This window comes from Montipora capricornis, chromosome 13 (genome assembly GCF_036669925.1).
Source record: "Montipora capricornis isolate CH-2021 chromosome 13, ASM3666992v2, whole genome shotgun sequence".
Taxonomy (NCBI): domain Eukaryota; kingdom Metazoa; phylum Cnidaria; class Anthozoa; order Scleractinia; family Acroporidae; genus Montipora; species Montipora capricornis.
The window spans coordinates 44,856,334-44,866,532 of NC_090895.1; the positions used below are offsets into that span (position 1 = coordinate 44,856,334).

The 10,199-nt window shown below is 38.9% G+C and overlaps 1 protein-coding gene across 3 annotated transcripts in view; it reads left to right on the forward strand.

Moving 5' to 3' along the window:
* LOC138029355 (NLR family CARD domain-containing protein 4-like) overlaps positions 1-6,352 on the forward strand; it is a 28,905-nt gene extending 22,553 nt beyond the window's left edge. For all 3 annotated transcript variants that reach the window (XM_068877104.1, XM_068877103.1, XM_068877105.1), the window contains 2 exons: positions 343-396; positions 1,199-6,352. In XM_068877104.1, the coding sequence (XP_068733205.1) occupies positions 343-396; positions 1,199-3,945 (2,801 nt within the window). In that variant the 3' untranslated portion in view covers positions 3,946-6,352. The remainder of the gene's footprint in view (positions 1-342; positions 397-1,198) is intronic.
* The last annotated feature ends 3,847 nt before the right edge of the window (positions 6,353-10,199 follow it).

The following is a 10,199-nucleotide window of genomic DNA, read 5'->3' on the forward strand; positions in this document are numbered from 1 at the left end:
GTGAAACAGTTGCCTTATGGTTCTGATACAAAGGGCTTTTGTATAATAACGTTAGGGCAACTGTAAAATGTCACAGTTATTAAAGATGGCCAGGAAATTTTAACAGAGGAGGCAATACTGAAATTTATTTATTTCGGATTCGACTTTTCTTTAATGTTCAGGAAAGTTTGATTGTATAGACATCTTTTCCTGAGGTTTAATGTTAATTTTGTTGGAGTGGAAATTCCTTTTAGGTAATTGAGTCAATTATTCCTACTGAGTTACTGTGAGTTGCTGGTTTTGTTGGCTTGGCTCGTTTGTATCTTTTTTTCCTCATTTCGTTTTCTTTTTTCAATAATAAAGAGATGCTGAAGACACAAGGAGTGCACACTCAGGACAAACTAAAAGAGATCCAGGGTAGGTTGAGAAGAGTCTTAAGCTCTGCTTGAGAATAAAATTGTGTAGGCCTTGCTGGTAAAAGACACAAACTTGTATGTTAAAAGCAAAGGCGAGAAGTAACCCACTTCCTTTATTGCCTGATGATGATGATTATGATGATAAACATGATACCTTTGACACGAGTTTTTGATGTGAATAGTTGAAATACAACTGACAATGAGTACCCGAAGGTCGTAAGAGATGACTTGATGTTCAGATAATATGTCATTTTGCAATTATAGTGAAGGGGGTGGTCCAATGTCAACCCCGGTAAATGTAAATGTATGAAGAATTTTCTGACTTTTTTCCAAGCATAAGTCAACCACCTAAGTTTACATCGTTATTTGACTTTATAACTGCGTGATGCAGTTCTAGTCAAGAGACCCACATTTAACCCTTGCTCACCATAGTGTACAGTAGCTCAGTGGTTAGAGCATCCGACTAGATCACGAAGATCCCATCTGGAACTCCGATTTTTTCCGAGTTTCCAATGGATGCAATTTCAAGTCCAAGTCACCATCGAAAAAAGAAACATTTCTTCAATATACCAACTCTTTCACCATTAGCTGTGCAATAATAATAATCATGATGATGATTTTTCCGATGATAGTAATAGTGACAAAAAAAAGAGAGAATGAAGCAGTGACGGTGAAGATGAAGTTTCAATTAAAAAACCTTCTGTTATACTTCCCAAAAGAGACAAGGACTTCGTTCAGCGTGTTGAACGAAACGTTGGCCGAAATGATCATTTCTCTTTTTTTACTTTTTTTCGCATGATCAGAGTCTTTCAGTGAGGAAATCTACCGAGCAAAACTCCAAGAACATTACAAAAAAACATCCAAAGTGCGAACGTCTTCTTGGTCCAGGTTGTCTCTTGTAGACATTGATCAAATCTACACCCGACTGCGTGTAATACAAAGGGAGACCACCTTAGCTGGGTCAAAACAGTCTGAGATGGCTCACTACAGTGACCTCTTCAGTCCAATCAGTAAGGGAAATAATCCAAAGAGGATTCTTGTGCAGGGAGAGACAGGAATTGGTAAAAGCACTTTTGCGAAGAGGCTAGCGATCGACTGGGCTCGACTTGGTAACACTCAGACTGATGATAAACAAGCAGCTGTTCTGAGGAGGTTCAAGCTTGTTGTTTTCGTTCACCTCAAGGAAGTGTCCAAATGTCAAAGCCTCAAAGATGTTATTTATAACTCAAAACTTTTTGCCCGTGAAGACAAATGGTTAGTGGAAGGTCTTCTGAATTATATCACCAACCATCAAGATGAAGTTCTTCTGTTGCTGGATGGCTATGATGAGTATCACAGTGGACAAGAATCTCAAATCTTTGACATATTCAGTGGAAAAGAATTAAGAGACTGCTGTGTGTTGATAACAAGTCGAATTTCCAAAGCTGATGAACTCCAAGAATTCCAAGACCTGCTTGCAGAAATAACAGGATTCAGTGATGAGGACAAACTGACGTACATAACTCGACAGCTTGGTGACAAAAGAGATGCCAGAGATTTGTATGATCACTTGGAAGAAAACGAACTGTTAGGCCTTGCGAAAGTTCCCTTACTTTTGCTGTTCTTTTGCACGCTATGGAAGAAGAAACATTCAGAAGGCTTGTCGAAAGCCAAAACGAGCTTATATTTAAAAATTGTCCAGCACGTTTTAAGCCACAACCAAGGAAAGAACACCTCTCCTCGCTTTAGCAGAGTAGAGGATAATTCAGAGATCCTCAATCAAATCGGTAAGCTGGCCTTAGAGTGTCTTTTAAACGATGACCACATCTTCCCGTATGGTAAACTTTCTTCTGAAGTTCTGTATGAAGACAGTGTTGTCATTGGTTTACTTCAAGTAACTGAGTTTACAGAAAGCTTGCAACCAACAGAAATGGTTTCTTTCATTCATAAGAGCATACAAGAATTCTTAGCAGCCTGGTACGTGACTCACAAATGTATACCTGATGGAAATCTCGGTTTGATTGAAGAGCACACTCAAACCTTGGAAAGCTGTCGCGAGTTCGAGAACGTTTTGCGATTCATATGTGGACTAAGTGATGAAGGAGCAGCGAAAGTGTTTGACCATTTGAAGTCAGTGAGAATAAACGATCCTTCACTTGATATATCAGAAGAGATATCTAATGAAGACCACAAATACAAGCCATTGATTGACGTTTTTGGGAGACATAAAGATTTTAGTGATTTGGTTTTTTATTGCTTTGAAGATGTACAGTCAAAAGAAACGCTTGCAAAAATTTGCGTTGAATGCTTTGACGGGATCACAGTTATCTCGGAACCACCTTCTCACGTTGCGTTACTGTTTTCCGGTGTGAATTCCTGGACTTTTATTTTTAATCCTTGTTTAATGTTTTTGAAATTTAAAGATGCCCTTGCAACTCTTTACAAGGTGGTACAAGCAGTAAACTTCCTTGATGCCCCAATGAAGATAACTGAGAATTCTGAAAATGTTCCACTCGGAGTATTTTTGAGAAAGTTCTTCGACGTTGAATGTGAAAGGATGTGTCATTTTTCATCAATCCTTCATATCCACGACGGTGATGTCAGTGTTTATTTCAGAGACTTGAACCTGAGTTGTGATGCACATGCCAGACTATTCACTGAGAGTGCACAGGCTGTTGCTTTACCGTGTCAGTCGGTAAGCTTGGTTCCACAAAAGACGTCTCTTAAGTTCTTAAGTACGTTTCGTTGTTTTGGACTTTCTGCAATGAAAGATGTTGGTGCTGTAATAAAAAATTGCACCCATTTGATGAGTATCGACGTTCAAGATTCGGAAGACAGTGTTTGCGAATTTTTGCAACAGCTTCCAAACCCTAGCAAGTGTGATTTACACTTAGATTGTCACTTGATCTCAAAAGGAGCTGAAGAACTCGCTGAATTGTTGCCAAGTTTTGAAAACATCACGGAACTTTTTATTTCCTTTGATTGGGGCTTTTCTGAGAAAGCAAGCATGAGGTTGGTTTCCAGCATCGCGCACAAGAGCCTCATTGACCTGGCGCTACTTGAAATCCACCTAACTCCAGCTGTTGCTGCAGCGCTCGGTCTTTTGTTCCAGAGATTGTCATCCTTACAATCTCTTTATTTACATGGCACAGGTGATAGTTTGAATGTTGAAGATATGTTGGCCCTTTTTGGCAGAATAGACAAAGACATGCCATTAGAAGCGTTGACATTCAGCAATGTCAGTGTTAGTGGGAGTCTCAGTCCACTAACCAGAAAGCTTTGCTTTTTTCCGCATTTGAGACATCTGTCCCTTAAGTACTTGGATTTGAATGAAGATGACCTGCAAGATTTGGAAACGTCTTTTAGTAATGTCCCAAACGTGAAGAGGCTAAACCTCAGCGGTAACGCATTGGATCACTTGCAAAAGCCCCTCGCATCATTCTTAATGAAACTTGGTAAAATCAAGTATTTTCATTGCATAGGTTGTAAATTGTCAGGGGAAACTCTACGAATTCTTCAAGAAGCACTTCCCCATTTATCCATTTCTTCCGAAAACTCCATTGTTGACTGACTGGCCAAGGCGTTGACGTCGTTCCAAATGCTGTGCTACAAGCAAGCAAAGTTTTGACTATTTGAATTGATGATGATTTGGTTTCCTTGCGTTTGAACTGCTACAATTGTCCATTAGTAATTTTGTCACCAAGAAAGTGTCTGGCGATCCAATTTCCACACCAGCGTGTGACGTAAATGAAGCGCCTGTCAGAATAGTGTTACCATTCAAGGATCAGAGATCACGGGCCAATTCCGCGCGAAGACAACTTGCATTCTACGAATGCAGACGTATTTCCGGCGGTCGTTTCTCTCCGCCGGAAATACGTCTGCGTTCGCAGGCCACATGGAACAGTCCCAAGTGACATATATCGTGATTTTAAGATCTTAAGAAAGTGCCAAAGTAAATTCGACTGCCTGATCTACGAAATGCTCTTTATAAAGGAGCTTAAGCTAACTTTTAACAAACAGTCAGATTCAATTCGTGCAATGTTATTTATATAGTTTTCTATAATATTTTATTATTTCAGCACTTACATTTCAGCGCTTGTATTTACTTACATATTTTATCGGTGGACATTCTCACGCATTAATTTCTACTTATATTTGTATATTTCATTCGCTTTTTCTACAACTTGAAAATGATCTCAGGGAGATCGAAAGGTCGTTTTTGATCGCTAGTTTTTATTCTGAAATTTAATAACAATTTTTTTAAAAAAATTACGAAGAACCAGAGTGCAGCTTAAAGCAATGGATCTGTCAATTACCGATTTAGATCGCGCTGACCTCTTCAGGAAGTCTAACAAGATATAAAGCGGCAGGAATTGCTTTAAAACAATTTAAGCTGAATCGTGAACCTTAAAAATACAACTTTGCTCCATTATACCGACTGAAGAGGACTTTCGCATTTCCTACTTTTAGTGCCAGAGATGATGGCGATGAAAAAAGTAAACTTGAATTTGTTTGCAGAAGCGCAAAAAGCTTTGTAGACAAAAATTTTTCAGTGTCTCCAGAAAAATACTTAATAGTTCCCCAGGTAAGCAAGCAAGCTACCTTGAAGACATGGGATTCGAAGGTTAGAAATTGAGAAATTTTTAGCTCGCATGCGTTCTCTTCCGTTTCCTTGGTTATTATCAGAAGCTGATGTGCTTCTGTTATTATTGATCTCATTTAACGACCACGGAAGAAAACATATGGTTCCGTGTTTGATGTAGTAATGTTGATTACGAATGTTTCAACGTGGCAGTGGAACCCTCAAATCAGCTGCAATGAAATTTATGAAAAGTACGAACTACCAGGCTTTTGGTCTCTATGTCAAATGCGTTGATAAAAGTGTTACTTTTGAAATGAAACCAATTTTTTCTCCAAAAAAAGAAAAGCAATATTGGGGTAGCATTACAATTATTTTGTTGAAAGAGCTCAGAAGTTGGCTGAAGGCATTTATCACAAATGTAATAAGTTACCAGTAAAGATAATTTTTACCAAAGATGACTCTAAAAGACACAAATCAACAGATATTTTATATTTGGTGACTTTTTTGTGGATAATGAAAAAGAAAGGAAGTGAGAGATCACTGCCATCTCACATAAATTTGTGCATGGAGGAATATCACCCAATGCTTGCATGCAACTTTTTGTATTGAAAGCCAAAGGTACTTCCCTTCACAACCTCTCTGGTTATTATTCACCTCTTTTTATAAAAACTGGCTAGTTTTAAGTATTTTATGGTGAAGAGGAGACTGGAAGGTTTTGGAGCCCATCATCAAACTGTGTTGCTAAGGGATTGCCAACACTGAAGAAAGATTTATATCTTTTTCAAAAAAGATTATTGTATCTTTTCGAGGTGGAAAGTTTTTTTTAAAATTGAGATTTATCTGTAGTTTTAAATTTATGAGCAAAACAATTGATGCTGTTGTAAAGAATCACACTTACGAAGGTTTTACTGAATAATAATAAGCTTTTGGAAAGTACTCATCCATTGAAGAGAAAAGGTGTTTTCACTTATGACTATATGAGCAACTTTGAAAGGTTTGATGATATAATTCAGCTCAAGAAGCTCTTTCACCCAATACTGAATGATGAGCATGCATTATCAACTTGTTCAAAAGGTCGGGGGAACGTCAGTTGGTTCCAAATCAACTAGAGATTATCGTGTTTTTTACTTAAAGACAGATGTGTTGGCAGATTGTGTTGAAACTTTCGAGAATTTTGACTTTCCCGAGTTATGAACTTGATCCAAATTGGAAGTTTGCCTTGCGATGCTGCACTTAAGATTTAATGAAACAAATGTATGTTTAAAGTGTGAGTTATAGACGGAAAATAGAAGTGCTGTGGTGAATTTTTGTGTTCCGACTCGATTCCTATCGGGTCATTCTGCGGGATCCCGTGGAGATCGAGTTTGGATTAACAGTAAACATTTTGTTGAACTCACCTTCGTAAAGCTTGTTCTTCATGCTTGCGCTTATACACCCTTTTAATAAGTCTAATATATGCCGTTTTCCGCTAATGACGTCGAACTCGTGCTTTCAAATTTTATTCAGAAATGTACAAAGGCCTAAAACTTTTCCGATTTCTTTGGTTGTTTTAAGCCCTTGTACATTTCTGAATAAAATTTGAAAGCACGAGTTCGACGTCATTAGCGGAAAACGGCATATATTAGCCTTATTAAAAGGGTGTATATCTCCACGTAAAACGCTCTCCTCACAAGTAAATGCCTCTGTGTGAATAGTCTTAAAGTGGTTTTCTCCAATTTTGATTGATTTTTTTTTCTCATTTGAGAAAAAGGAATAGGAGCGAAGTGATATAGAGCGTCACCATTTTGAATGTCTATGCAAGTCTGTTTTGTTTGGGTTTGTTTCATTACAGGGCGATGATCTCAAAAATAAGGACCAACTCTTTTTTTTTTTTTTCTTTTTTTTTGGAGGGAGGGGGGGGGGTAGTGCACTGTAAGTGCAATACCCATATTTTCATCGGGGCTGTCTGAGTTGGTGAATGTAAGATTGTAGGCTTGCAGCGCGTGCATGAATTACGAAACTAATGTAGGATTTTCTTGAATTTAAACAATTGATGTTCATTGTACAGTTATTCTGTTTGTGGCCCATTTGTCGCTTTTTTTTTACTTTGCAAGAGCAATGGTCAACCGCAACAATCGCAACAATGGCGTTAACATTGGTGGCATTCTTGCCTAGAGTGCTTTGTGCCTTTGTGAGTCAACACCCGCTTAGCCTAACCGCACCGTTTGGGGATTCCATCGCTATTCCTCACAATACAGGAATAAAAGAAAATTCGAAAAAAGCCTTTAACAACCAAATACAACAAAGAAAAGAGAAGTAAAAAAAAAGATTAGATGTGTTCGTCACGGGGATTTTGCGTTGGTCTCCCATCCAAGTACTAACTTTACCCGAATGGGCTTTACTTCAGTGAAAACTTGCATCCAATTATACGTAATTGGTTATGCAAATGCTAACGTGATTGGACATCAAAATAAATCGTGAAGTGGCAATCGGGCTTACAGCCTGTGAACTTCGTGAGTCAACACCCGCTTAGTAACCGCACTGTTTAGGGACTCATCGCCATTCATCAAAAATGTTAAAAGAAGATTACAGAAAAGCCTTACACAATCAAATACTAAAAAGAAATCAAGTAAAAAAAAAGATGAGAAACCTTTGTCACGAAGATTTCCCAATGGTCTCCCATCTTGGTACCAACCTTATTAGGCCTTTCCGATTGAGCTCGTAAAATCCTAAAAAAAGTACTGGCAAAAATGGCTAAAAAGTGCTCAAAATCTCAAAATAGTGCTCAAAAAGTGCTAAAAGTTGTGAACAGTTACCTCTAAGCTTTCCTTTTACCACGGCAAAGTGTTGGTTTGCGTACTCTTTAAGACGATCCCATGTACTAACATTGGTGGTTTTGACGCTTCCTCTTTGCTTGTTCTTCCCTTTGTTGATAGGAACTTTTCGCTTTCGTGCTATCGAAGCACTTTCTGGAGCACTTAGGGATGCTCCAGCATTTACTGTTATTGTAATTGGATCAATCACATCTTCAGTGCGATTGTTTTCTGACTGATTTGGTGCTTCCATTTGTGCTCTTAAAAAACTAAAGCCGGTTACGAATTGTAAATAAATTTAGCAGTGCTAGTGTAAAGACTAGACATCAGGGCCCGGGTCCTCGAAAGCCGATTAACTTAATCCAGGATTAGCGTAAACTTTTGTTTCACGTTTTCAACTTTTTGGTGAAAGTTTCTTTTGCTTATTGACGTCTTCTCATGTAAAGTTCTGCCGAAAATCTGCGTTGAACAGCATTTGGGAGTAGAGAAATAAACTGCTTGGTTAATTTTTAATCTTAGATTAGCGTTAATCGGCTTTCGAGGAACCGGGCCCAGATGATTCAGAAATTTGAGGTGACACACACATGATACATCAGCCAATCAGAAACTTCTGTTCTCACGCTCAGTAAGGATAAGTCCACGTGCCTTTCCATGACAACGGTCTTTTATTCTCGACAACATCATTAGTTATTCAAATTTATGACCTGCAACACGATTCTCGTTGCAAGCAACACACAGTTTTTGCTTTAAAATGTTTTAGAAGACATATGTTGCTCGAAATGTGAAATATTGCTCAAATGTTGCCCAAAGTGCGAAAGAGTGCTTAAAGTGCACCTAAACCCAAATATTTTTAGCGTACAATATTGATCTCTCCACGGAAAGCAAACTTGTTTGACGATTCTTACCTCAAATTACGCTTTTTTATCTGTCGAGCAATAAGCGCAAAGGTATCAAAACTAGCAGTAATTTGGACCCACGACCGTGATGTGAGAGGCATGGGTCTATTCTCGATTTTACGTCACAAACTCCTTTGCAATGCAAAATTTCTTTGAAAATAGGAATGCAAAGCAGTTTGTGACGTAAAATCGAGAATAGACCCATGCCTCTCGCATCACGGTCGTGGGTCCAAATTACTGCTAGTTCTGCCAAGTTTACGTGGCTTGCACGGCACAGAAAAAGCGAAATTGTGCGTAACAATGCTGGCATATGTTTGCTTTGGATGGGGAGATTTACATTAGGAACAAAAAATATTTGGGTTAAGGTGCACTTTAAGGGTGCTCAAAATGCAAAATAGTGCTCAAAAGGTGCTCAGCGCAATCGGGAAAGGTCTAAACCTTATCCGATAGGTAGATAGGGCTTACTTACGTGAAAACACCAAGCTGTTCGTAATCGGAACGCAAAAACGACAACAAAATTGGATAACACGAGAAACAGTAAAAAAATTTACTTTTGCAAAAATGATTACTATATATTACCAGCCTACTGCACTACTCACATGTACGCAATGCGCGCCTATTTTTTTTTTGGCTCGAGCTATACCTACAACTGTTCGTCGCATGGTAACTAGCGCATGCTCAGAGATGATAAGTTCCTATGGTTGCCTCCAGCTGAGACCCCATGCTATTTCTGACAGTTGTAGCCTGCGAAATTGGCAGAAATGGATATTTTGACGGCACGGACCAGAGCACTGGGTCCGGTTGTCTGGTGGGGATTATGGGTAATTTGTCGTACAAATAGTGATCCGTTAGGGATTTGAATCAGTCTAGGTTCAGCTTTCTTCGCCTACTTTTTTGTTAAATTTTCCCCTTAGCCTCCATAGGGTAGTGGCACTTACATAGGGTTTGGAGAATACGTTCCCTCATTCCCGAAGGGTTTTGGGTTTTCGTATCCGGCAGGTGCCCAGTGTACTTTTCCTTTAACACGTTTTTAGGAGGTCAGTACCATTAAGTATGCTTACGTATTGTTATGCTAGAGCGGAGTTTGTATGCATATGGTAAGCAAAATAAACCGGCTTGTGGTGCTTGCTGTCCTACATGCCCATGTATCTACACAGTTGTGTTGTGATTGAGTTAGTCGTGTTGTGTCTGATTGGATAGTGGAGTCAAAATCAGGTACTTCCGCTTTCTTCTCTCGACGAAGATAAGGTGAGCAAAGTTGTGTTGATTTTCTCAAAACATCGGTAGCCACTATGAGCAAAGCTGTTGATATCAATATCAGAAAGTTCTTTAGTGGCGTGTTTTCCACGAAACAGACGTTTTAATTCGGGCCGAGCTACCGTATTCCATCTTCTGCCCGTGTTCACAGTTTGCCAGTATATTCCCTTCGGCAACTGGACAGTGATGAGATGAATGTGAATAATTTTCGGGCATTTCCTTGCTTTGATAAATATCTACAAATATCACAAAACATCGGCAACCAACCCACAGGATACGGCCAAATCGATGTCTGTCA